The 27,275-nt window shown below is 52.2% G+C and overlaps 2 protein-coding genes across 6 annotated transcripts; one reads left to right on the top strand and one right to left on the bottom strand.

Annotated features, from left to right (window-relative positions):
• Positions 1-347: 347 nt before the first annotated feature.
• On the top strand, positions 348-13,305 carry ALG1 (ALG1 chitobiosyldiphosphodolichol beta-mannosyltransferase). Of its 4 annotated transcripts, none has more exons than XM_060172426.1 (13): positions 348-606; positions 1,276-1,353; positions 1,461-1,564; positions 3,013-3,161; positions 3,846-3,935; positions 4,565-4,675; positions 5,244-5,365; positions 5,520-5,558; positions 5,768-5,827; positions 6,727-6,837; positions 10,354-10,468; positions 11,111-11,186; positions 11,456-11,729. In XM_060172426.1, the coding sequence occupies exons 1-13, from the start codon at positions 381-383 to the stop codon at positions 11,483-11,485; spliced, it is 1,311 nt and encodes a 436-aa protein (XP_060028409.1). In that variant the 5' UTR covers positions 348-380; the 3' UTR covers positions 11,486-11,729. The 4 variants fall into 4 exon arrangements, with proteins under 4 accessions (XP_060028409.1, XP_016043142.1, XP_007522071.1 ...); XM_007522009.3 differs by lacking the exon at positions 11,456-11,729 and adding an exon at positions 12,050-13,305 and having other exon boundaries at positions 350-606; XM_016187656.2 differs by lacking the exons at positions 6,727-6,837; positions 11,456-11,729 and adding an exon at positions 12,050-13,305 and having other exon boundaries at positions 349-606.
• On the bottom strand, positions 13,229-21,974 carry EEF2KMT (eukaryotic elongation factor 2 lysine methyltransferase). 2 transcript variants are annotated; one of them, XM_007522036.3, is made up of 8 exons: positions 21,840-21,974; positions 20,068-20,130; positions 18,493-18,573; positions 17,727-17,828; positions 16,964-17,097; positions 16,563-16,861; positions 15,436-15,585; positions 13,229-13,710 (listed from the first exon to the last, which is right to left on the bottom strand). In XM_007522036.3, exons 1-8 carry the CDS (start codon positions 21,933-21,935, stop codon positions 13,589-13,591), a joined length of 1,047 nt encoding a protein of 348 aa, XP_007522098.1. In that variant the 5' UTR covers positions 21,936-21,974; the 3' UTR covers positions 13,229-13,588. The 2 variants fall into 2 exon arrangements, with proteins under 2 accessions (XP_007522098.1, XP_060028412.1); XM_060172429.1 differs by having other exon boundaries at positions 21,220-21,951.
• Positions 21,975-27,275: the final 5,301 nt, after the last annotated feature.

The raw sequence follows: 27,275 nt of genomic DNA, 5'->3' as shown, positions 1-27,275 counted from the left end.
CTTTTCACCAGAGCACTGATCAGTTCTGGTTTATGGTACTGCGGAGGGGAGGTGGGTGAAGAGGGTGGAGGCGAACAGAACCTGGGACTCTGGAGCCTCAGGCTTGAAAGTCATTTGCATAACCGTGATGGTGTTTAAGATTTTATTTATCAGCGACAAAGACAGAAGGAGAGAGAACCAGACATCATTCGGGTAGATGTGTTGCCGGGAATTGAACTTGAGATGTCAGGCTTGAGAGTCCAACGTTTTATCCATTGGCCTATGAGAGCCTCCTTGGGTACGTGGCTGTCTCCGCCCCCTCCTCGGGCTCGGTCTGCGGTTGCGCACAACGCGCCGGGCGCTACGTCAGCGCCGTCATGTGACCGCCGCGCTGTGGCAAGATGGCCGCCTCCTGCTTGGCCCTGCTGCTGCCGCCATTGCTGCTGCTGCTGCTGCTGCTGCTGCTGCTGGGGGCGGAGGCGGCCTGGAAGCGCAGGTCCCGGGGGCGCGCGGCCCCACACGTGGCGGTCGTGGTTCTGGGCGACGTGGGCCGCAGCCCCCGCATGCAGTATCACGCGCTGTCGCTGGCCAGCCATGGCTTCTTCGTGACTCTCCTGGGCTACTGCGGTGTGTTCCCGGGGCTCCGGGCGGGAGGCCGCTTGCTCACCTTTGATTCCTGGCCTTTGACCTCTCCAAGGGGACCGGGGCGGCGGCGCCTCTTTGCTGGCCCCTCCGAGGGTGGTTGGACCAGCTGGATTGCGGCCTGGACGGCTGTGGCCAGGCGCTGTCGTGTCCCCGGACTGCGCGCAACTAGTACCCCCATTGCTTAGTGTCATCGACCCAGTGCCCCGCGGCAGAGGAAAGCCTGGGGCTACCCACAAGCTGGTGGTTCCCGGGCCACCCATGGAAGCCTCCTTCAGTTGGTGAGGGCCCAATCGAACCTGGGCCTCACACATGGCAAAGCAGTGCACTGTCCATCCAACTAAACTATTGTTCTTAATCTTTATTTATTTATTGGATAGAGACAGCCAGAAGTCGAGAGGAAGGGGGACACAGAGGGAAAGAGACAGAGAGCGACAACTGCAGCCCTGCTTCACTACTTGCCCTGCAGGTGGCGACCCGGGGGCTTGAACCTGGGTCGTTGAGCACTGTAACATGTGTGCCCAACCAGGTGCGCCACCACCCGGCCCCTGAACTATTTTTCTAGCCCTCATTTGACTGGAAATTTGGTCATTCTGCCCAGTTCATTAAAGAGATTAAAGACATCTTTTTTTTTTTTTTTTTTTTCCTCCCCAGACTCCAAACCCCATGATGAGCTCCTGCAGAATGAAAAAATTCAGATTGTGAGTTTGACAGAACTTAAGAGATTTGCAGGTAGGATGCAGCCAGCCCAAGGATCTGCTGAACCCATGTGCCTGTGCGTGTGCGAGTGAATTACTAAGAGCCCTTTTTGGTAGTGACAGCTATTTTCTCACTTGCAGTTGGGCCCCACATTCTCCAGTATGGAGTCAAGGTTGTATTTCAGGCAGTGCACTTGATGTGGAAGTTGATGTGGAGACAGCCAGCAGCTTACATCTTTCTCCAGGTATATATGTCAATCCCACCACTCTCTCTTTTTAAAAAAGAAAATATAATTATTGTTTTTATTTATTGGATAGAGACAGCCAGAAATCGAGAGGGAAGGGGGAGATAGGGAGGGAGACACCTGCAGCTCTGCTTCACCACTTGTGAAGCTTTTTCCCCTGCTGGTGGGGACAGGGGGCTTGAACCTGGGTCCTTGTGCATTGTAACATATGCACTCAACCAGGTGTGCCACCACTTGGCCCTGTCCCACTGCTCTCTGTGACAACTGCTGTTAACAGTTTGCTTTCCAGCCTTAACACACACACACACACACACACACACACACACACACAGAATTTGGTAAATAAGTTGTGGATTCATGGGTGTGTACCGATTATTATTGTTATTGTTATCACTTGGACTTCACCACCTGGGATGACTTTCTCATATAGAGACAAAGAGACAGAGAGAGTGAAAGAGGCCACAACGCTGAAGCTTCCTTCAGTGCAGTAGGGTACAGGCTCATTGGTTTGCACACCAGCAAAACAGTGCAGTATCCAAGTGAGCCATTTTGTTGTCCCTGTGCACAGACTTTTAAAAACACAAAGAAGATGCAGTTTGTGTGCATTTACTTACGGTTCTCTCTCTTTCCCTCCCTTCCTTCCTTCCTTCCTTCCTTCCTTCCCCATGTGGTGCTGGGGAATGAACCTAGGGCATTGTGTATGCAAGATGCCACCAAATGCCTTCTGGAGATGTCGATTTTTCATAGTTTTTCTAAGAGGGAGAGACATACCAAGCCACCATTTCTCCATCCATAGACCTTCTCTTGGCTCTGTCTCTGGTGCTCCCATGTGCCAGAGCTCGAACTCAGGGTGTCATGCCTGCTTTACCCACTGAATGATCTCCGGGGTCTCTGTTAGTAGGTGTTTTTGAATTTATATTCTGATAATAGGTGAAAGATATATCTTGTGTTCTATGTTTCAGTGTTTCCTTGACTATCAGTGATCTGGAACTCTCCAGGCTGGTCAATTCTAATAAATTTTTTGGTGAGGAAGAGGCTCAGTGTTTGGCTTATTTGCTATCAAAGAACTTTGTAAAGATAACTGACTCTTTGTTATGTTTGTTGCCACTATTTAAATACATATATTTTTTCTTTTTATTGGGGGGAGGGATTGATGATTTACAGTCAACAGTAAAATATAGTAGTTTGTACATGTGTAACATTTCTCACTTTTCCACATAACAATATTTGTTTATTAACACAAGAAAGAGGGAAGAAGAGAGAGAACTAGAGGATCACTCTTGGCACATGTGACGCTGGGTATTGAACTTGGGAACTTATGCTTTTAAGGCCAAAGCTTTATCCACTGTGTGACTTCTTGGGCTGCACAGGTGGCTGCTATTTTTACTCAGTTTGTTGTCAATGACAGTTTGTGTTTCTGTCTTTTCATTTAAGTTTCTCTTTCCCAGAATCCCCCAGGCCTGCCTGCCATTGCTGTCTGTTGGTTTGTGGGCTGTCTCTGTGGGAGCAAGCTCGTCATTGACTGGCACAACTATGGCTACTCCATTATGGCTCTGGTGCATGGGCCCAGCCACCCCCTGGTTCTGCTGGCCAAGTGGTGAGAGCCTGGGAGTGGAGGTGTAGACACCATAGCAGGAAGAAGGGTATTTTATGAGTGTTCTGTGGGGCTCAGGGAAAAAATGTTCCAAGTAACAGAAACAGGCCTAACCCAAGATAGACTTTTTATTTTTATTTTTATTTTTTTTTATGTGGTGCTGGGGAATGAACCCAGGGTCTCATGCACAACACCACTGCTGAGTGGTCTTCACAGACAAACTTTTTCTTTTCTTTCTTTTTTAATCTTTATTTGTGTATTAGATACAGAGAGAAATTAACAGGGAAGGGGGTGATAGAGAGGGAGACAGAGAGACACCTGTGCCATTCGTGAAGCTTCTCCCCTGCAGGTGGGGACCCTACTTTTTCAATCTTTATTTTACAGAGAAAGGGAGAGAGAGGCAGAGAGAAAGCAGAGTTGTCACAGCACTGGTCCACTATCCACAGAGCTCCTCTGAGTTGTGTGTCTTGGTCCCATGTGATATCAGGGCTGAAACCCCAGGCCTTACTTCTGGTAAGGCATTTTTGTACTATACCTAACAGGCTATCTCCTAGACCCAAGGAAGGCATTTCTTGGTCTAAGAAGCAAAACAGTTCAGAGAGGTGGTGCAAGGTCCTAAAGAGGTTGTGGAGGTACCACTGTTGGCCCCCCTCTACCTCTGGGCTGAACAATGATGTGCTGTTTCAGGTATGAGAAGCTCTTTGGACGTCTGTCCTACCTGAACCTGTGTGTGACCAAAGCAATGCAGGAAGACCTGGCAGAGAACTGGGGTATCAGGTAGGGTCCCCGGGGGACGGAGCAGCAGCACCTCCACGTCACATTTGGGGAGGCATCTGGAAGCACCATGGCCTGGGTCAGTGCCCTGGGGAGACCGAAGGAGGAGGCCATGGGCACCAGCAGCTTGGAGGGGAGGACAGCACTCTACCTCCCCCAGGGGCTCTACACACCACATGGATTTCATAGCTCTTATTCCCCGTATTTGAGACCTGGGTCCCCACCCCCCATGTCTTTCCTTTTTTTTAAAAAAAAAAAATTATTTATTTTGGATAGAGAAACATTAAAAGGGGGAGGGGGAGACAGAGAAGGGGAGAGACACACCTGCAGCACTGCTTGTATGTGGGGGCTGGGGACTTGGACCTGGGTCCTTGTGTGTTCTAACATGTAGAATGTGGACTCAACCAGGTGCACCACCACCCAGTCACACACACACACACACACACACACACACACACACACACACACACACACACACACACACACACCCTGTGCCTTGCTTTTTTTGATTGTCCTGAGTCTGCCTCCATGGGCCTCATCTTGAGGATCAGGCAACCTCTGGGTTAGCAGGCTACAGACTGGGCCCCTGCTCCCTCAACCACCCAGTGACCTCACTTCTGATTTCATTGCAGAGCTGTGACTGTCTACGACAAGCCAGCCTCTTTCTTCAGAGAGACGCCCTTAGATGTACAACACCAGCTCTTTGTGAAGCTGGGCCGCACCTACCCTGCATTCAGGGCCTGGTAAGTGGTCTGTCTTCAGCTGCCGTCTCTTCTGGTCACTGCTGTCCTCGCCTGACCCCTGCTTTCCTGTCTCCTCCTCCAGCCCTCCCTCTTGTTCTTCTCGTGAAATGTAACACTCTCCTTCACTCACTCTCATTCACATGTATACACTCCCTTCATTCTCCCAACAGAGTCAAGCTTTATAGCACAGTATAAACTGGCCCCAAATCCTACAGTATTTATTCTCTGCCCTGTCAGGAACATTATCCCTTTGTTAGGCTGTGACCTTCCTCCTGCAGTGAGTCCCTGTCTCTGTAGGACCTGTAGCCACATTTATTCTCAGGGATCTCATGAGGCTGAGAAGAGCTTTGCCTGGCTCCTTGCATCACCTGGGAGCAGGCTGGAGGGTGTCAGAGGCCCTCATCTCAGGTTGGGGGACGGTAAGAAGAGTAGGCCCTGGAAGGTTGAATTCACCCCCAACAGCAAGTGAACATTGCCAAGAAAGCAAGGTGATAGTACCCACAGTGCCTCTGCTGTGACTTCACCTCGACCTGCTGGTCTGTCACTCATGCTGTGTCTGTTCCCTCAGCTCAGAGTCCTCGGACCCGGCTGTGGAGAGGTCAGCCTTCACACAGCGGGACCTACAGAGCGGGCTGGTAACACGTCCCCGTGGGCGGCCAGCCCTGCTGGTCAGCAGCACCAGCTGGACAGGTGTGGATGCCCTCCAGAGATGGGACTCTTCCCCCTCCACCCCCCAGCCTGGGACTGGGGGAGGGGGGTGTCTCTTGATGAGATGGGGGAGGGTACAGAGTGGGGAAGGGAGGCACCCGGAAATGTCATGTGACACTTGATTTTCTTTTTGTAGAGGATGAAGACTTCTCCATCTTGCTGGCAGCCTTAGAAAGTAGGTGTGTGGCTGTGATGGGGCAGGGCTTACGGGGGGCCATGTGTGACATCCCCTGTAGTGTGGTCCTGTCCCCAAGACAACTGTGTTGGGGGGAACCTGAACACTGAGGTGGCAGAGGGGCCGACTCCTGAGTCCCTGTTCAGGGCCCACAGTTGGCTCTGCCAACTTGACTCACCCATCCATTCACACATTTGTTTTTTTCACAGAGTTTGAACAGCTGCTTCTGAATGGAGAAAGCCTGCCTCCTCTGGTCTGCGTGATAACAGGTACTATCTGTGTGCGGTACCCAGGCTCTGTATCACGAGGAAGGGCCCCTGAGGTGTGCCCTCCATGCTCAAGACACTCGAGTTTCTTGTCTGTTTAAGCCTCATGCAAACTCTGACCTGGGTTCTCCACCTGCTTCTAGAGGGTGCAGAGGGCCCTCATGTACCCAAGCCCTGCTCTCTGTAGGACGCACCATCACAACAGACGGTGCAGGCATCTTTTAATTCAACTGAATGTATTTTTGGAGCCAAGACTAGCATTTTATTAGAAACATCATTCACAAATTGGTGAATCTGAACACCCGACACAGTTGACAGGACAACTGCAGAGCAGTGAAAATGAAGTGCAGGGGCTCAGACAAAGGTGGTCTCGTTAGCATGTCTCTTGTCGCCATGACCCCTGAATGGTGGGCTTTGAGTTTAAGTTCCACTATAAGAGCAGGGTCCTCCCTACCAGCATAGCAAACGCCCACTGTCCAACATGGACTGCTTCCGATTGAGCACCCTCGGAAGAGAAGCAGAGGAGCTGTGGCTGGAGGAGGCAGCTCCCTGCTGTCCCTCCCTGAACCCGCTCCTCTTCCTGACCCCTGGCAGCCCCCTCCCCATGTGCCCCAGGGACCTAGTGGGGGTAGGGCAGTGGTGGGTGAGCAGCTCAGGTTGGCACCCTGGTGCCTGTCAAGAGTGTGTCCTGGCCATGTTCCCAGCCTGAGGCTCTCGGGGCTGCAGGTTGTCTGGTTCGTGGTTAGGATATGTAGTCCTGGGGAGGGCGGGGGGTCACTTCTGGGAGGGGCCTGAGGAGCTGCAGGTGTGGCCCTTTCCTCTTTCCTCCTGGGGCTTCTCAGTCCAGGGCTGCAGGACAGGGACAGATGGGTCCACGGCAGTGACCCCGACTTCCTCTGCAGGCAAAGGGCCTCTGAAGGAGTTTTACAGCCGCCTCCTCAGCCAGAAGCAGCTCCAGCACGTCCAGGTCTGTACCCCGTGGCTGGAGGCCGAGGACTACCCCCGACTTCTAGGTACTTTCTTTTTGTCTTAATTTTATTTCATTTGGATCGAACAGAGAGAAATTGAGAGGGGGAGACACATACCTGCAGCATTGCTTCACTGCTCATGAAGCTTTCCTCCTGCAGGTAGGGAGTGGGGGCTTCAACCCAGGTCCTTGTGCCTGGTGATATATGCGTTTAGCCAGGTGTGCCACCCTCCTTTCACCTTCTAGGTAAGAGTGCAAGAGAGCCTAGAGGGAAGGTGAGAGTAGGGAGCAAACCTCTGGAAAGGGCCAGATCACAGTGTGCTTATCTCTGGCACAAAATCTTTGCTTTCTTGGCCCCTTAAAAATGAACAACCAGGGGAGTCAGGTGTTAGCGCAGTGGGTTAATTGCACGTGGCACAAAGCACAAGGACCCGAGTAAGGATCCTGGTTCGAGCCCCCGGCTCCCCACCTGCAGGGGAGTCGCTTCACAGGCGGTGAAGCAAGTCTACAGGTGTCTTTCTCTTCCCGTCTCTGTCTTTCCCTCCTCTCTCCATTTCTCTCTGTCCTATCCAACAACAATGACATCAATAGCAACAACAATAATAACTATAGCAATGAAACAACAAGGGCAACAAAAGGTAATAAATAAAAGAAAGATTTAAAAAAAAAAAAAAAGAACGACCAGGTGAAGCACAAACTTTACTATATGTGAGGTCCTGGGTTTGATCCCTGCAGCACATGGGAGCTGCTTGGATGGCTCTGGGGGAACCTCCATGGATGGTAGAATAGTGCGGTGGTGTTTCTCATCCCCCCTCTCCCTAAGCATATAGAGTGAAATGTTTGATTCAGCAACCTGCTGTTAGTGTCCATGTAGAAGAGCCTCGGTTCATTCTCTGTAACACACACACACACACACACACACTCACACACACTCACACACACTCACACACACACACACACACACACTCACACACACTCACACACACTCACACACTCACACACACTCACACACTCACACACACTCACACACACTCACACACACACACACACACACACACACACAGACACACACGCTTAGCTTGAGGGCTGTGCACACACAGGTTGAATGGACCCCGTTCCCGTCACCTCCAAGGGCCTGTTGGAGGAGCTCTTGGCTGAACTCCAGGGGCTGGTTTCCTGGGGTGCTGGTTTGTCCCTGTTGTGAGGCTGGAGCTGTTGGCTGAGGGATTCCAAGAGGGTTCCTCCCATGCCTGCCATGCAGCCCTGCACCTCCCCTCCCTGCCCAGAGGCTGGGCTCACTGTTTCCCACGGTCAGGACTTTGTTCAGGGCATGAGAGAGGGCTGGCATTTCGTAATGTCAGGTGGCTTTATTTCAGCCTTTATTTTCTTAGTGACAGCTGGCTTTTTGAGGGGTCTGCTGTGGATTCAAAACAAAACAAAACAGAACAACAACAACAAAACTAGTGGTCCTAGAAGTGGCACAGTGGAAAAAGCATTAGACTCTCAAGCATGAGGTTCTGAATGTGACCTAAATGATGTCTGTTTTTCTCCATCTCTCTCCTTCTACCTCACATTAATAAATAAATCATGTTTAAAAAATTGTAAGCTGTATAACAAAAATGGGCATTGCTGGGAGTCAGGCGCAGCGGGTTAAGTGCAGGTGGTGCAAAGCGCAAGGACCGGCGTAAGGATCCTGGTTCGAGCCCCTGGTTCCCCACCTGCAGGGGAGTCGCTTCACAGGTGGTGAAGCAGGTCTGCAGGTGTCTGTCTTTCTCTCCCCCTCTCTGCCTTTCCCTCCTCTCTCCATTTCTCTCTGTCCTATCCAACAATGATGACAACAATAATAACTACAGCAATAAAACAGCAAGGGCAGCAAGAGGTAATAAATATTAAAAGAAAACAATAAAAATAATTTTAAAATAATTAAAAAAAAAAGAGCATCGCAACCATTTGACCATTTTCCCTTTTTTGTTTTTGGTCCACCAGAATTTTGCTGGAACTTCACACCTATGTGATTCCACTGTTTCCAGTTTTCAAAATTCTCTTTTAAAAAATTACCTTTTTTTATTTGGTAGTGACAGCCAGAAATCGAGAGGTAATAGGGTGATAGAGAGGGAGAGAGACGCCTACAGCCCTTCTTCGCCACTTGCAAAGCTTTCCCCCTGCAGGTGGGGACTGCGGGCTCGAACCTGGGTCCTTGTGCATTGTAAACGTGTTTGCTCAGCCAGGTGCGCCACCACCTGGCCCCTGTTAGTTTTCTAGGTACAGAGTACAGATACCATGTGTCCCTCCACCATCATGAAGCTTCCCCTGTGCATGGTGCTCCCATGTGGTGGCTGGGACTTGGATCTGGGTCTTTGCACATGGTCGTCTGTGTGTTCTGTTGGGTGAGCTGTCTCTCGGCCTCCCACATTGCCATCTTTAATTCAGTGGCATGAGTTTCATTCAGAATATCACACAATCTAAGCAGTGCTCTGGTGTTTCTCTGTCTCTCTTTGCATCTCTCTAAAAAATAAAAATAAACACTAAAAACAAAAACAAAAAAGGAAAAAAAAGTCCTTTCTGCTTTGGTGCCCTGGAATGAGGCCTCATTTGCAAACCTCATGTCTCCACAAAGCCTAAAAAAAAGTCCCATTCAAACTGCTGGTTTAGGGTGAGGGTAAATAGCATTAAAGAAAAGAACACACAGTCATCACCACAATCTACACCATCTATTTCCAAAGCATTTTTATCAAGGCAGGCAGAAATTGTGCTTTTCGGGTTTCTCTTTCTTTCTTCTTTTTCTTTTCTTTTTTTCTTTTTTTTTTTTTTTTTTACCAGAACACTGCTCAGCTCTGACTTATGGTGGTGCTGGGGATTGAACTTGGAACTTTGGTGCCTCAGGCATGAAAGTCTTTTTGCATAACCATTATGCTATCTCACCAGTCAGGCAGAAATTCTGTACCCATTAAAAGGCACAGCTGTTCTGAACATGTCTTTTTTTTTTTTTTTTTTTTTTAACCAGAGCACTGCTCTGCTCTGGCTTATGGTGGTGCAGGGGATTGAACCTGTGACTTTGGAGCCTCAGGCATGAGAGTCTGTTGGCATAACCTTTATGCTGTCTACCTTCCACCCCTGAACATGTCTTTTAAAAATAGTGGGTAACAGCCTGGGAGATGGTGCAGTGGCTAGAGCTTTCGACTTAAAAGCGTGAAGTCCTGAGTTTCACCTCTGGCACCACATGCTGCAGAGTGACGCTCAGCTTGTTCTTTTTCTCCTGGTAATCTGTAAAAAGCACAAATATATGTAAACATAGTGGGTAAGGGGCCAGGGAACTAGCTCAGTGTTAACAAAAAGCCCATGTTAGGTAGATGGTCTTTGTGTAGCAGGCTTATGGCCTGGAGTGTTGCTGTGTCTCCGCCTTGTGCCCAGCTGCTGGGCCAGCATCACCCAGCAGCAGGTGGGTGGAGGCCGGGGAGGGGGGGTGGACCATCACTTCTCCCTCCCGACGGGGACACGGACCCACAACCCATCTGTGGATTTGTGGTTGCACAGCCAACTCTGGTGACCCTTTTGCCTGCAGGGTCAGCAGATCTGGGTGTGAGCCTGCACACGTCCTCTAGCGGCCTGGACCTGCCCATGAAGGTGGTGGACATGTTCGGCTGCTGCCTGCCTGTGTGTGCTGCCAGCTTCCGGTGGTAGGAGCAGACTCTTCTCTGGGTTGGGCTTCCTGACCAGTGGCCGTGTGTCTGTCCCCAGTCAGGGCTGGCCTGGAGACTTCCCCATCAGTGCAGCACAGCGGGGGTGGGGGGTGGGCAGCTCCCCGAAGGGAGCAGCTCCTGCTCAGAACCCACGCCAGGTCCTGTGTCTGCACTCTGGGGACTGGTGCTGCGGGGCAGCGTGGCCGCCGGGATGGGCTCTATTTCATTCTATCCGTTTCACTGGAGTTCTTTGACTCAGACCTGGATTCTGTCTTCATTCTGCCTGGCAACAGCCAGTGTCTGGAGGGCAGCCTTTCACTGGGAAGGAAATGGGGGAGTCAGATCCTGGTGGGACTTACGCTGCACAGTAGGGACTGCCCTCCCCCTTCCCTGCACAGCCACTCAGCGGAGGGCTCCAGCCTCCGTCCTCTGCTGTGGGGAGAACAGAGTGCAGAAGGCACACAGCAAAGGCCTGGAGCCTCTGGCTGCCCTCACCTCCCCGGTCTGTTTGGATTTTTCATTCAGATGTCAAACTCCCCAGCACTGCTGACCCCAGCTGAGCCTGAGGGAGGGTGGGATGGGCACCAGGGATTCTGGAGGCTTCTGGCAGCGCTCAGGCTCCCTCTGTTCTCGCTGCAGCTTACACGAGCTGGTGAAGCATGAGGAGAATGGCCTGGTCTTCAGGGATGCAGAGGAGTTGGCCGCACAGCTGCAGGTAGCTGCTTCTGCCCCCAACCCCCCAAGTTCCCAGGGCCCCAGACCTTGGTCCTCCCGCAGCCCACAGGACTCTGGGGGTCCTGGGGGGGAGTGGTGGGAAGAGCCTTAGTGAACTGGGTGCCTCTAGGTTTACAAGATGCCAGAACCAGATGATCAGGTGCCGTTAACGATGGCATCCGGGGCAGAGCGAGGGGAGAGCTTCCTCTTCACCAGCCTGTTGAAAAGGGTGGTGGGGGGGTCCTTTAAGGGCCATCTCTCTCATTCCAGAAGGTAGTACATCACATTCTCAAGAGTTGAGTTCGTTCCAAGGTCGGTGATCTGCAGGCCGGCCCTCTGTCTCGGGGAGTAAGAAGGGTTAGAGGTTTTGTCAGTCTGCTGGCACTTGGTTCTCCCGCAAAGCAACCAGGGACAGGCAGCAAGTGGGGGGTTGGGGCTGTGCTCCAGTTAAACCTGCTTCCCTGAGACTGAGGGTGTAGGCTGCAGCTTGCAGACACCAGGCTGGAAACAACACTGGCATTGCCTGGGCCCCAGCAGTGGGTGGATTGTGGTGTCGGGTGGTGGGAGGTGCCTGGTTCTGGTGTGGCTGGTGGTGGCTGCACTGTCCCGAGCAGAGGAGGCTGGGCTGCAGACTCGTGCCCAGGATGCAGGAGGGTCAGGGTCTTTCTTGAGAACATCTGCAGAGCTGCGTGGAGGCCCGGCTGGCACCGGGGAGGCCGGTTTCAGTAGCATCTTGGCCAGGGAGGAGCATCTTGAGGTGACTGTGGGGGAGTGGGGGCTCGGCCCTCCAGGCAGGAGGAGCAGCAGCTTCCCTATGGGGTGGGAAGTGCAGATGACTAAGTCCCTGCGCTTATTTCTTCCTAGATGCTTTTCTTCAAGTTTCCAGATCCTGCTGGCAAACTCTCGCTTTTCCGGAAGAATCTGCAGGGTTCTGAGCCGCTCTGCTGGGAGGAGAGCTGGAGGCACACAGTGCTTCCGCTGTTGGTGGATACCTGAGGCTGCGGCTGGAGCCCAGACTCTCAGGCGGCTGCAAGCCCTTCATCCCCACCCGGAAGCCTGCCTCTTGCAGCTGCTGTTTTCCCCGCCAGATAGGGTGCAGCAGAGCCACCCACTGGTCGGCAGTGGCCACCTGTGGAATGAGGCAGCTTCAAGGCTGGGGCTTGTGGTGGCTTGGCCATTGTTTTGAGGACCAGGAAACCGAGGCTCTGAATCACTTCTCTTCTGCTGCCCCAGGAGCTTTCTCCCACCCCATTAATTTTCTATTTAACGTGGTGCCTCCCTGCTGCCGTCCCTCGGCCTCTCCAGCATCTGTCCCGTCATCTGTCCTCATGTTCTTCTCCGTGAACCCTGATGCAAGAGCAGGGCTGAAGGGAGCTACTCGAGAGGTCTGTTTCTCACTTGCACATGTGAAGTGCTAGCTGAGCCAGTGTCTTACTTCTGACTGGTCAAAGCTTCCTTGGCCTGAGAGAGCTCAGTAGAAGAGTGCAGGGACTTCCAAGCACAAATTCCTGAATCTGATCCCTGGCACTGCACATGCTAGAGTGATGCTCTGGTTGGTTTTCCTCTTGTTAAAAAATGATTTCTTGGGAGTCGGGCGGTAGCACAGCGGGTTAAGCGCAGGTGGCGCTAAGCACAAGGACCAGTGTAAGGATCCCGGTTCGTGCCCCCGGCTCCCCACCTGCAGGGGAATCGCTTCACAAGCGGTGAAACAGGACTACAGGTGTCTATCTTTCTCTCCCCTTCTTTGTCTTCCCCTCCTCTTTCCATTTCTCTCTGTCCTATCCAACAACAACGAGATCAACAACAACTATAATAAAACAACAAGGGCAACAAAAGGGAATAAATTAAAAAAAAAAAAGATTTCTTTTTAAACCAGAGCACTGCTCAGCTCTGACTTGTGGTGCTGGGGATTGAACCTGGGAGGGAGCTCAGAGCTTCAGTCACTTGCATAACCATTCAGCTGTCCCCTAGCCCAAAAGTAAATAAATCTTAAAACGAAACCAAAACTGCTGATAGAAGGTGGTGCCCACAAACTTGAACAGGTTGTGTATACTGGAATAATTCTGTTTCCTGGTGCAGAATTTAACATTCTCCAAATATTCAAGTTCAGTGAAGGGTTTTTTAAAATTTTTTTTCATTGCATACAAATTGAGAGGGAAAGGGGGAGATGGAGGGAGGGAGAGAGACACCAAGAGACCTGCAGCACTACTTCACCTCATGAAGCTTTTCCCCTGCTGGTGGGGACCAGGGGTTTGAACGCAGTATTAGGGACTTGAACCTGGGTCCTGATGCACAGTCATTTGTGAACTCAACCAGGTGCATCACCACCTGGCCCTGTCCAGTGAAGGTTTTATTTCCTTTCCCTTGGGAAGCTCCTTTTAGGACAGTGACTCGGTTTTCAGGTTAGTCTGAAGCACGGAAGGCCTCCAACGTCAGCTTCAGGATTGTTGTTTCTGAGTGTTCTTCATAGGGAAAGACCTTCTGGTCATGACGAGGCATCGCTTCCCATTGGATCCCAGCCTGGCCTGGAACAGAGCGGGGTGGGGGGGGAGGGAGGGTCAGCACGTGGGGCTGGGGATGGCACAGTACCCTGTCGGACTGGTTTGCTTGGTCACTAGGCTCCTGCTTCCACTCAGATATTTGGACCAGTCTCCAGGGGCAGGACTGGAAGTGGAATCTTTATTTAAAAAAAAATAATTTTCACTGCCACCAGGGTCACTGCTGGGGCTTAGGGCCTGTACAATGAAGTCACTGCCCCAATGGCTTTTTTTTCCCCCTTCCTCCTTTTTTTATAAAGAGACAAGTTGAGAGGGAAGGGGAAGACAGAGAGAAAGGACACCTGCAGCACTGCTTCACCCCTGTAGGTGGGGGGCTGGGGACTTGAAACTGGGTCCTTCTGCATAGTAACACATAAGCTCTATTGGGTGTGTCACTGCCTGATCCCTGGAAGTAGTGATTTAATTTTTTATTTTTATTTTAATATTTATTAATACAAGATAGAAGGTTGGGGGAGAAGAGCATCCCTCTGGCATGTGGGATGCTGGGGGTTAAGTTCAGGTCCTCAAGCTTCCAAATTTAGCGCCCTTCTCACAGTACCACCTCCTGGGCCTCTGGAAGTGGAGAAAGTCTTTGTGTTTGTTACATGTGGAAATAGTGGAAGACCACAGCATTGAAGCTTCCTTCAGTGTGGTGGGTGCCAGGATTGAACCTGAGTCCCGCAATTGGCAGAGCAGCGCACTACCCTATTGGTGAGCTGTTTCATCAGCTCAGAAATGGAATTTACTTTAATTGCCTCTGTCCCTGGGCTGTCTGCTCCGGGAGGTCACAGCTTGTCTGGCTCCTGGTGGCTCTCCGTGCCTGCCTTCCATCCGGCACAGACTGGAGGGATTAAGGTTTGAACCACAGTTGGCCTGATGCCTCTTCAGAGGCAGGACCTACTGTCTTCTAAGCACAGCATCTCAGCACGGCCTTGTACAAATGCAACTTCTATCATAAAGAACCAGAGGGGCCAGCACAGGTGTGACTGTTGGCCGGCTGTTAGCTCGAGGTGCATTTCCTTCCAGGCTCCCCACATGACATCATGAAGATAATTATTTTTTATAAATAAAAATGGGCTTATATGACAAGCTGTTTAGCAATTTGCTTTCTTCCCTTGGGACACACTGAGGACCTGCAGGAGGACTGCTTTTCTAAGGCTGCACAGCACATGCAAGATGGCACCGGGGCCTGTGTCTCACTGGGCGAAGCTGCCTGCCTCCAGCCCATGGGTGCCAAGGCGGTTGCCTTACACCCCAGAGTTTCTCAGGGAGGCTGAGCATACCCCTCCGGGGAGCCATAGGAGCTGCTTTGGGTCTGGGGACTGGCAGTGCAGGGCCGTGCACACCCCTCAGTGCACACCCCTCAGTGCACGCCAGGCCATCTTCTCCCCGGTGGGTGTTGCTGGGCCACCAGGGGACCAGGACTGTCCCGACACCCTGTGCAGATAAGGAATGGGGGTCTGAAAGTTCTTGGAACTTACTGTGTGCCTACACTGTAGGGCGAGGATCTTTAGCCCCCGGATCATTAGGGGAGCTACCCTCTGTTCCCTACCCCCTACCCCCACCCCTGGGGTGACCTGCCAGGCTCATCCAATCACCTGGGACTTGCCGTTCTGTCTCAGGCCCCCGTCTACCATACTGATTTCTGCCTCCCTGGCATCTGCCTGCACAGCAGCCCTGCAGACACCCACCCGCCTGCCCAGTCTGCCTCACCTAGCTCTGTGATGAACAGCTGGCATGTTTCTGGGTTGCGAATGGTGAAGGCCACATAGATGTCGGGAGTCCGCTGGTCCTTGTGGCAAGTGGACAGCCTCTGCAGGGCCCCCACCAGGGAGAGGATGATCTCGGGGCTGTACAGCACATCTACGGTGGAAAGCACAGGTGATCAGTGGGGCCTAGGGTGTGGTGCTCTCAGCTCCCAGCTCTGCCACCCTCACGGTTGACCAGTCTGTTAGATTTGTGCTACTGGGAAAGAAAGTGAGTAGGGTGAAAGAGGGGAGCTTTAGAGTAAGGGGGGAACAACTGTTGAAAGGCATGCAACAGATGGAAATCTCCAGGATGCACGGTTGCCCCCTATAAATATCATCTGCCGGCCTGTCAAGCAGCAGCTGGAGGAAGCAGTGCCTGCCTCTGGGTACTTGCACGCTGCTGGCTACCCCACAGGACAAATGCCCTGGCAGGACCCGAGCATGAGGGGCTGTGCTGCTCAGGCTCCGTGCACCTGGTGTCTGGGTCTGAGGCCCAGTCGTCATTCCGGGGGTGAGTGGGTGAATGTGGTGCGGGATGAGGAGATGTTGGGGTCCACGCCAAACACCCCGTCCCTCAAGGAGCCTGTGTCTCACACCAGAAGGGGGCCCACCCTTGTGGAGTGAGCTGAGAGACTCCAGGCTGTGGGTCTAGGAGAGAGAGCTGCAAGGGAGCCCTGCCATGACCACACGGATGTGCCAGATGGAAGCCTGAACTGACTGAGGGGTCTGTGATGCACAGGAACCAGAGTCATGTCGTCTTATGGGGGTAGGGGGGGACACTGGGGAGGCGGCCTTGTGGTGAGGGCGAACTTCAAATCCAGCACTCCCAGTGGCCACTATTATCCTTACCTTCCCCCCTTCTATTTTTATTAGATAGGACAGAAAAATTGAAAGGGGAGGAGACAGAGGAAGAGAGAAAGACACCTGCAGACCTGCTTCACCACTTGTGAAGCTTCCTCTTTGCAGATTGGGTGCAGGGTCCTTGCATGTATCAGGGAACCATTCTGTATCATCCTAGAACCCCACAGTGTCCATTCTGGAAGCCCCCCACCCCCCAGGTGTCCACTGGCCCTGCCCTGCTCTGCGCAGTACCTGCGGCAATGATGACGTCGGGCTGGAAGGCAGCGAGCTGGGGGCCCGTCACCTCATCCCAGTCCAGCTGGGTCACGGTCACTGTGAGGCTCTCCGCATTACAGGCACCGTGTCCTGGACAATGTTGTGCAGGAGGGGTGACACCCGGCTCCAAGGAGAAGCCATTGAGAAGGATGTTCTCTTGGAGCTGCTCAAGCACCCGGCTGTGGCAGTCACTGAAGACGTAGGCTCTGGGGTGGCACGTCTTGCAGATGGCGAGGCCTGTAAGGCCAGCCCCACTACCCAGCTCTAAGACAGTCCTGAGACGGGGGAGAAGGGGCTGTGTCTATGATTGCCTGGGGCACATACCCCTCCCTCCCCCCCACTCTGGGGGTGGCCTGCCTGCACCCTGCTGAAGTCACCTGCTCGTGAAGACTGCCATGTTCTCTATGGCCCACTCTGCCAGGTACAGCCCTGCATTCCAGGTGACCAGTCCTGTCGTGCCATGGGACACGATGGCCGTGCTCTCAGACAGCGTAATGGAGTCCCCGGAAGGCTGGAATGAGACGGAGAGAACATGCCTCTTAGAGCAAGCAAATACCACTCAGCGTGGCAAAGAGGACTGGGTGGGCAGGCTTCCGACGTGGGACTTGTGGACTGGCCCTCACGTTTTTTAGTCCTTTGGCCCCAAACCTGGCAATGATTCAGGATGCAGTACATTTCTTTTGTGTGTCGCATCCTGAATCTATGCTTTATTTTATAATAAGAAAACACAAAGCTCCAAGTTCCCTTTGATGTGCAGAATAGACTGGGGGTAGCAAGCCGGGAGGCCAGAGGAGGCCCTGCTCTCTGTGCAGCAGGATGAGCGTGGTGGCAGGGCAGCGTAGAGTCCCGTAACAAGCACCCACAAAGCATCTTGTGGGGACTCAGTGCCCAGTCCCTGCTGGGAGGTGCATGTGCTCCTGATGGAACCCTCAGCCCTCCCTCCCCAGGAGGTACTGAGACCTGGGGATAGGCCCAGAGTACTGAGGAAGAAGCTGAGGCTTGGGAGGCTGGCTGGTCTGGTCTGAATGCACAGGGCTACTGGGATGGAAGGGCTTTGTCCCATGGTGGCCATACAAGCCCAGGGGCAGACTGTGCTGGGCTGGCTTTGTCCGTGCCAGGGACCAGGGGTGCATGTCTTACCAGTAGGTAGCTCCGGTGGCATCGGGTGGCCTCCGGGGCCATCAGGACCTCCGCCAAGGCCTCGTACAGCTCGTCCACGGGCTCTGCGTGCACAGCCTCGAGCTGGACAGAGGGCAGGGCGACAGGCTCAGCAAGACAGCCTTCACCCTCTGGACCCAATGAGGTTTGGCCTATGAAAACGACTGGGGTCTTCATGTTTTTGGGGGGGGGGGGCAGATGGGGACGGACTGCTCATGTAGGCCACCTGGTGGGGAGCCTCTTGGTGGGGAGCCTCTTGGTGGGGAGCTTGGGGGTGGGGGGTGTTCCTCAGTGAGAGGTGCAGAGCAGGGAGGGGAGGGGCCCAGGGCAGCAGAAAGCTGACTGTGTGAGCCTCATGGGGCGTTGACAGAGCTCCATCCTGCTTGTGGATGGAGAAAACAAAGGTGTTTTGAAGGGCCACGAAGCCTGAGGGTGGTGGTGCTCTGTGTGGAGGGCAGCTGGTGGCATGATCCTTCGGGAAGTGGTGGTTCTGAGGGTGGCCTCCCTCATGGGCTCTGTGAGAGACCTTATCGAAGTTTGAACTAAGTGAGAGCCAGCCAGCTTGGGCTTGCTTACAGTCCAGCAGGAGAAGGCGCAGCAAGCTCACTGGGGCCCAGCTGGGAGGGCTGTTTGGGGAGTCCCTGCTGCCTGAGGATCTGGGGAGCAGCCAGGTCCCAGCAGTCACAGCAGGGCTGGGGGTGGGGGCAGTAGCATCTCTGGAGTCCCAGTGACCATGCCCGTGACTGACCTTCCTGATGAGCTCTGAGAGAAAGGCCCGGACATACTTCACCGACGGCGGGTGCTTCACACACAGAGGATGCTTCACGGTCTGTAACAAGGCCAGTGGCAAGGGGAGGCAGGAGAGACCCCCGCAAGTCTCCTGAGGGCTTCAGCTGAACACAAGACAAACCTGTGACCCTCTGTCTGTCTGCAGAGACGCGGACACAGGATCTGACCTGGATGATACATACTTGAGTCTGGCTCCTTTAAAAGATGGATTCACTTCTCTCATGACAAAGGAGCCAGGGCATCACTCTGGCAGATGCAGTGCCTGGGATCGAACTTGACAGCTAGTGCTTGCAAGCGGTGTGCTGCTTCTGAAGCCTCCCCAGCCACTCCCCCTGACATCCAGGGTGTCAGAGTAGTATTCCTTTCTTTTCTTACTATTTATTTATATTTTATTATTACTATTTTCTACCAGAGCACTGCTCAGCTCTGGCTCATGGCAGAATGGGAAGCTTTGGAGCCTCAGGCATGAAAGTATCTTTGCATCACCATTATGCTATCTCTCCTGCCCACTTCTTTTTAAAGATCTTTAAAATTACTATGAAAGAGTGAGAGATACCAGAGCAAAGGCTGGCTCTGGCATAAGGTGGTACTGTGGCTTGAACCTCTGGCCTCTGGGGCCCAAAGTGTGCAAGCTGGTGCTTTAACAGGCTGCACTAACCTCCAGCCCTTCCTGGGATTTAAAAACATTTTTGGTGCTCCAGGGTTGCTTGGCATGTACCATTTTTGATTTCTGGGCTGACTATTCCACGATGATAAACAGACAGACAGAACCCACGCCACGGAAGCTTCTCCCAGTGCTGTAGTACGCCCATGTATATGCTGGGGCTCAACAGAGAGCTGTGTGCATGCCAGGGCAGGTGCCTTACTAGGTGAGCTACCTCACCAGCCTTGCTCCAGGAATTTTTTTTTCTTTTGCTTCCAGGGTTATTGCGGGGGCTCAATGCCTAGGCTACAAATCCACTGCTCCTGGAGGCCATTTTTCCCATTTTTTTTTTTTTTGCCCTCGTTACTGCTATTATTGTTGGATAGGACAGAGAGAAATCAAGAGAGAAGGGGAAGACAGAGGGAGAGAAAGACAGACACCTGCAGACCTACTTCACTGCTTCTAAAGTGACCTCCCTGTAAGCAGGGAGCCGGGGACTTGAACCATGATCCTTATGCCGGTCCTTGTGCTTTGTGCCACATGTACTTAACCTGCTGCGTTACTGCCCGGCCCCTGCTCTAGGAATTCTTAACTTGCTCACAGAACTGCTTAACCTGGGCTTCTTAAACAGGCTTGGTGGTTGTGGGCTACAAAATCTGTACATGGGATGTATTCTTCTGTAGTGCTTCTGTTCTGGGTGGGACAGTCCACAGCTTTGGGTTTTCAGAAGAGTTCATGGCCCTTAAGAAGGTTATGGTTTCTCAAGAGAGCTGTGGTCTCTTTCTTAAAAAGAAAAAAAAAAGCAAATACCCACTTACTCCCACTGGGCTTCTAGGCAAATTGGGGGGGGGGGGGGTAGGGGACACGACCCAGGGAGTCTGCAATTCTTACCTTGTGTAAGATATCCAGCAGCAGCTCGGAACCTGATGAGTCCCTTAGTTTCTCTTCAAGGCTCTGATTGGAAAGAGAGTGAGGGAAAGCTCAAAGGTGTTTTCACAGGAACATTAAACAAGCAATAGGACATGATAGCAGAGCACTCAGTGATTGCTCCCTGGGCACCTCAGGGACAACTGGAATTGGAAGCCACAAGCAGCTGGCAGCCTGACCTTGAGATTGTTACTTGTGATCTTAAGAAGGTTACCTGTGGATGGGTCTGAGAGAGAATGTCAAGAGGGCTGACTAGGCTTCCACTAGCCCTGGCTGCTTAATTACCCCTGGCCCCAGACCAGTGTGTGGCTGATCCAGTCAGCTAGGAGCCAGGGGCAGAGCCACAGCCTGACACCTGAGTAAAAATAACAGAGCTATGTACAGAGTTGAAAAATAAGAAGGGAAAACACAAAGCAGAACTTGGACTAGAGCTGCTGTACTGCACTAAAGTTAAGACTCTGGGATGGGGGGGTGTTCAGGCTGCAGATGCTACCATGACTCCACCCCGACTTCTCTGGGCAGACGACCTCACCAGTGTGTCCTGGACCCTCGCATCTCCAGAGCTCTGGTCCACTAGGGAAAGACAGAAACAGGCTGGGGGTCTGGATCGACCTGTCAGCACCCAGGCTCAGTGGAGAAGCAGCTACAGAAGCCAGAACTCCCACCTTCTGCTCTCCATAAAACAACCTTGATCCATACCCCCCAGCGGGGGAGAAGTGATAGGATGAAGATAAGAGGACTCTGTATTCCAGCTCCATCAGCACCCAGAGAAGGAAAAGGAGAGGGACCTACGGAGGTAGCTACAATGTTATGAGTGGCTTAGAGGGGAAGAGCAGAGTGAATCAGAAAAAGAAGGGGCAGCTATGTATAAATGTGGACAGATTGTTGTAGAGAAGATGGTTGGCCCATGTCTACAACTTTAGGGGAACTGTGGTGGGTTGCAGTGGGGAGAGTGAAGACTCAGAACTCTGGTGGTGGGAATGGTGTGGGTTCAAATCGCTGTCGACATGTAATATAAAAATAAAACAATTCTAAACATAAAAAACAAAACCTAAACCTAACTTCTGGGTGGCCGTGTGCTCACTCACCTAATTCTGATCTACAAGGTATCCTTACCCCAAGGCCACACAGCGCGGCTGCACCAGGCTGGGCAGGATGCAAAGTCATCGGAGGCGCCCGGCTGTCTCCCAGCTCCCCTACTCAGCCCACCTTCGGGGTCAACCGAGAACGCGGATGACAGCACCCGCCTCAGGGGCGCCAGGGTCAGCCCATGCAAGGCACTGTGCACGGATGGCCTCCTATGAAGAGCTCATTTCCTAGGAGCGATTGAGTCGATGTCGGGGCCTGTGGATGCCGTGAAGGTTTAAATTTTGCACCAGGAGACACCCACGTAGGGACCTCGAGGCGGTGCATGTGCAACTGTTACCTACTGGGGGCGGTGGGGGGGTAGCTCAGAGGCCGAGGCTGCCAGTTCAAGTCCCCGCCCCGCGTACACTAGTGGTGCTGTGGCTCCTCTCTCAGGAAATAAGCGTCCCAAAGCTGTCCATGTTCCCGGGCCCGGGTCCGAGGCCCGTGGGGCGGAGGGCAGGCTTCCCGGGCAACCCTGCCGGTCCCCAGGCCCGGGGACACTCGGCGCCCCGCCACCGCGCTCGGTCCCACGTGGGAGGCATCCCGCGCCGGGGTGCGAGGCGAGGATGCCGCGAGGGGAGCGGGTCGGCGCCCCCGGCCTGGCCCACCTGCCACGGGAAGGAGCGCAGCGCGCGCGCAGCCAGGAAGCCGCGCTGGAAAGTCCGCAGCAGGCTGGCCGGAGAGCCGCTCTCTTCCGGCGCCATGGCGAGCGGGCGGAAGCGACCGGCTCTCGGGAGGCGGGGCCTGGATCTGGGGGCGGGGCCGGGGCGGGGTGAGATCCGGGCTTCCGGTGAAGAGGGGCCAAGGTCTCGGGGGCGGGTTCAGGGTCACGTGGGAGCGGGTCCCGGGGCGGAGCGAGGTCAGGGCTTCCGGTGGGGCGGAGCCAAGGTCATGTGTGGGTAGGGTCATGACCTCTAGCCCGGCGGGGACCAAAGCCTTGTGTGGGGCGGGGCCGAGGCCTCCTGGGGCGGAGTCCAGGTCACGTGTGGGGCGTGGCCAGGGCCTCAGGTGAGGCGGGGACAAGTTCTCCTGAAGGGCGGGGTCAGAGCGCTTGCGGGGCGTGGCCGGGTCTCCTGCGACTAGGCTCCGAGTCTTGTGCAGGGCGGGTCCAGCTTGTGTCCCTGTGGCTTCCCGTCAGGCTGAGGGGCAGGTAACCATTTCCTCGGTCCCAGTGTCTCTTGAGTGTCCTCCTGCCAGGACCGTCGGTCAGGGTGACCTCCCGAACCTCGTTTACATCAGTCAGCCTCAGGCGGTGACCTCTCAGGCGGGGGTCTCTTCAGCGTGAGGTCTTCTCAGGTGGGGCGCCCCTCAGGTGGAGTCTCCTCAGGTGGGGGGGTCCCCTCTGGCGGCGTCCCCTCAGGCGGAGTTCCCCTCAGCGTGAGGTCCTCTCAGGTGGGGCGCCCCTCAGGTGGAGTCTCCTCAGGTGGGGGGGGTCCCCTCTGGTGGCGTCCCCTCAGGCGGAGTTCCCCTCAGCGTGAGGTCTTCTCAGGTGGGGCGCTCCTCATCATGTGGGGCTCCCCTCAGGTGGAGTCTCCTCAGGTGGGGTTCCCTCAGCATGAGGTCTCTTCAGGTGGGGCGCCCCTCAGGTGGAGTCTCCTCAGTTGGGGATTCCCCGCAGGCACAGTCTTCTCTGGTGGGGGGGGCCCTCAGGTGGGGGTTTCCCCTTAGTATGAGGTCTTCTCAGGTGGGAATTCTCAGCATGAGGTCTCAGATTGGGGTTCCATAGGCAGGAGGTCCCCTCAGCATAAGGTTTCAGGTGGGGGTCCCCTCAGGCAAGGGGTGTCCCTTCAGCATGAGGTCTTCTCAGGTGGGGATTCTCTTCGCCATGAAGTCTCAGATGGGAGTCCCCTCAGGCAGGGGGTCTCCTCAACATGAGGTTTCAGGTGGGGGTTCCCCTCAGCATGAAGTCTCAGCTGGGGGTCCCCCAGGCAGAGTCTCCTCAGGTGGGGTCCCCTCAGACGAGATTCTGTTCTGTCCTGGCTTGAACCCCTTCCCCACTGAGTATAGCCTCGCTGTGCCATCCTGTTGTCTCTCAGGGCACCATGCAGACTGGAGGATAGGGGCGTGGTGACCTTTGGGTGCACAGGAGTCACACGGTGCACAGTGGGAGCTTCAGAGTTATAATTGAGGTTTCAGGAGCTCACAGTTTGAGCTATGAGGATGCACAGGAATTATGAAGGCACACAGTAGGGACTCTTAGGGCACATAGTAGGAGTTGTGACTTTGCAGGGAAAGGAGTCAGGGGCTTCTGGGGATGTCCTCAAAGTACAGAAATGATGGGGAGAAAAAATTGAGGTTGGATGGTTAATATAATTGTTATGCAAAATCACTTTCATGCCTGAGGCACCAGTGGTCCCTGAATCAATCCCTAGCACCAACATAATTATGAATTGAGTAGTGTTCTAATAAAGTAAAAAAAAAAAAAAAGTAAATTAACCCTCTAGGACATTATGTCGAGTAAAAGGGTGGACAGACTGAAACTCACGAACAGTGTTCAAGTCCAACACCTTTGCCTTCAGAAATCCCTCCTAAAACTCCATTTGGAAAAGCCTGGACTGGTCCGGGAGGTGGTGCAGTGGATAAAGCATTGGAAAGCATTGGATTCTCAAGCATGAGGTCCTGAGTTTAATCCCCAGCAGCACATGTACCAGAGTGATATCTGTTTCTTTCTCTTTCTGTCCTTCTATCTTCATGAATAAATAAATAAAATCTTAAACAAAAAAGAAAAGAAAAGCATGGAGAGCGAATTTGCTAAATAAATTTGTAGGTGGTGGATGAGGAGACAGAGATCTTATTCCTTACAGACAAGAAATGCTGGAGCCAGCCTCTCCGCTCTGAGAAGCAGAGGAGGATGAATTTTAAGTGAATGTATTCATTCTCTCCGAGCTGTTGTTTTCCCACCAAAACTAAGTGAGCCCAGAACATGACACAAAAGTTGTTTATCTTTTATTCCCTCAACACAGCTGGCTTAAAGGGGTCAGGCTGCTCTTTTTTTTTTTTTCTTCCTTCACAAATTCAGAGTTTCTGGATCAAATATTTGCATAAGTCTTCATAGTCACAGGCTGATCTTGGTACTGTAGGAATAAAGTCTCACATCTGGGTCTGTTTTTCTGGTTTCCTTTGTTTGTTCTGTTCAGTTCTCCGCCTAGTGTAGACAAGGGAAACCAGTGGGAACAGATAAGTGAGGCACATACACTGGGCTTGTCAGCACACATAGGTATAAATTACCTTCTCTTTGTGGAGGAAATGGGCATGTACTTTTGACTCTGTTGTAGGTAAAACTGTACAACATTGAGAATCTAGGCTGGCCTAACCTTTCCTGATGCCATAGGAACACAGACTGAAGCAGGACCCTAAGTAGACCATAGCTCTGACCTGCCATAAAGGAAATCTCTTTCTTGGTTTATAGGATTGTGGGGATAGTGGCAAAAGTTAACTGGTCACCTACCTCTGATCTGAATATGGAAGGGTCAGGCACTGAAATGATTAAAAAAAATTAAATTTTTAAAAATATGTATTTATTCCCTTTTGTTGTCCTTGTTTTATTGTTGTAGTTATTATTGATGTCGTTGTTGTTGGATAGGACAGAGAGAAATGGAGAGAGGAGGGGAAGACAGAGAGGGGGAGAGAAAGACAGACACCTGCAGACCTGCTTCACCACCTGTGAAGTGACTCCCCTGCAGGTGGGGAGCCAGGGGCTCAAACCGGGGTCCTTAGGCCCGTCCTTGTGCTTCATGCACGTGTGCTTAATCCACTGTGCTACGGCCGGACTCCCCTCCCCCCAATTTTTTTTTTTTTTAATTGCCATCAGGGTGATTGCTAGGGTTCAGTGCCTGCATGCTCCTGGTGGCTAATGTTTCCTCTTCTTTTATTTAACAGAGATAGAGAAATGAAGAGGGAAGGATGACAGAGAGGGAAAGAGAAACAGAGAGACACCTGCAATACTGCTTCACCTTTTGTGAAACTTTCCCCTGCTGGTGGGGACCTGGGGAATGAATCTGGGTTCTTGTGCCTGGTGACAGATGTACTTTACAGGGTGTGCCACTGACAGGCCCCCATGGAAGGGATCTTCCTTCTTTTCTTTTCTTTTCTTTTCTTTCTTTCTTCCTTTCTTTTTTCCTTTTACCAGAGCACTGCTCAGCTCTGGCTTATGATGGTGCTGGGGACTGAACCTGGGACTTCAAACCCTCAGACATGAGACATGTTTACATAATTACTATGCTGTTTCCCCAGCCCAGAAGGGACTTTTAACAGTATTTCAAGGGGTTCATGGATGTAGTGTGTTCAGTGAAGACTGAGACTGTTGTTTAAAACAAAAAGTGAAAAATTCCAGGTGTTGTTGCTACAGAGAGAGGAATGAGGACATCTGCATGGTCTTGGTGGCAGGGGGAAGATGTATATGTGCATATGCTCTATTGAAGAATCAGATTCTTGATTCAAGGCATTCCTTCATAAGAACAAAAACAATAATAGTAATAAGTGAGTGGATTTTAACTGCATGAAATGGTTGTCTTTTAGAAATTATCTGTGGGGAATCGGGCGGTAGCCCAGTGGGTTAAGTGCACGTGGTGCCAAGGACTGGCTTAAGGATCCCAGTTCGAGCTCCCACCTCTCCAGCAGGAGTTGCTTCACAGGTGGTGAAGCAGGTCTGCAGGTGTCTTTCTCTCCCATTCTCTGTCTCCCCTCCTCTCTCGATTTCTCTCTGTCCTATCCAACGACAGCAACAACAACAACAATAATAATAACCACAACAATGGAAGGAATTCGAGCGCAATCAGTGGCTGCTGCAGCACGGGCAGCGGAAGGAGCAGCGTGAGGCTAGTGGGGCCTGACCCTGACCCCGGCCCTGCAGCCCAGTAAAGCTGGGCCCTGCCGCGTGTCCACAAAAAACAAAACAAAACAAACAAAAAACCCACAACAATGATAAAACAACAAGGGCAACAAAAGGGAAAAAAATGGTCTCCAGGAGCAGTGGATTTGTAGCACTGAGCCCCGGCAATAACCCTGGAGGCAAAAAAATAAAAGAAATTTTGCTGTGGGCATGGCTGTTCAATCAGTACATTGGAATTTTCCCTTTATCTCTCCTATGGATAATGGTTTCTGTAGGAAAGGACCAATTGATTTCTTTCTAAAATGTTGCTTCAGGGGTAGAGACCTTTATAGGTCATGTTTCAACTTATAGGAAATTTTTATAGTTCTAATATAAGTTACATTAAATGTGGGCTGTGTAATGGAGTGAAGGTTAAGTAAAGGTCTCACTTTCCTTAGCCTGTATATGTAGTATTCAGGAGGCCTACTGCTCTGGAGGCCAGAGCTGTGCTAAGGCAGAAAAATGGTCAGGACAGAGAGTGCCAGGAAATATAGGGGAGAGAGCTCAGCCTGTTAAGAGCAGAGGCCGTGGGCTCAATTCCTAGCATCATTTTATACCAGAACTGAGTTGTGCTCTCTCTCCATTCTCTCTGTCTCATAATCAAACAAACGAATGAATGATTAAACTGTTGAGGTGGTAAAAGAGGTGCATCAGGGGCTTAGAGGGGTCTAGCAAAATAGCACACTTGGATAGTGTGCTGCTTCACCGTGTGTGTGACCCAGGTTCAAGCCCTACCCTCACCACATTTCAGGAAGTTTCAGTGCTGTGGTCCCTTTTACCTTCTCCCTGCCTTTTAGCCTCTTTGTCTTTATCTAGAGGAAAAAAAAAAGTCATAGAATTTTGATAGCATGCTTAGTCTTATGGGGTGAGCTGGGTTTCCCCAAAGGGTAGGCCTCATTTGGAAATAGGGATTTTTTTCAGATATAATTAAGATGAAGCCTTAATGGATTACACTGTAGGGTTGAGGAATCCTAAAGCCCATGGAAGGTGTCTTCAGAATAAAATGTTATGTAAAGACAGAGAGAAGATTGTTGTGTGATGGTGGAAGTAGAGCTTGGTGAGATTAATCTATAAACTGAGGAACTCCAGTGAATGCACTGTGATATTATGATTTATGATAAGAAATAAGTATTTGGTCTGTTAGTCTCTGGCACTGAACTCTTTGGGATTTCCA

This window comes from Erinaceus europaeus, chromosome 15, assembly GCF_950295315.1.
Source record: "Erinaceus europaeus chromosome 15, mEriEur2.1, whole genome shotgun sequence".
Classification (NCBI taxonomy): Eukaryota; Metazoa; Chordata; class Mammalia; order Eulipotyphla; family Erinaceidae; genus Erinaceus; species Erinaceus europaeus.
The sequence above is the reverse complement of the archived record's forward strand: the minus strand, read 5'-3'. Positions and strand labels throughout refer to the sequence as shown.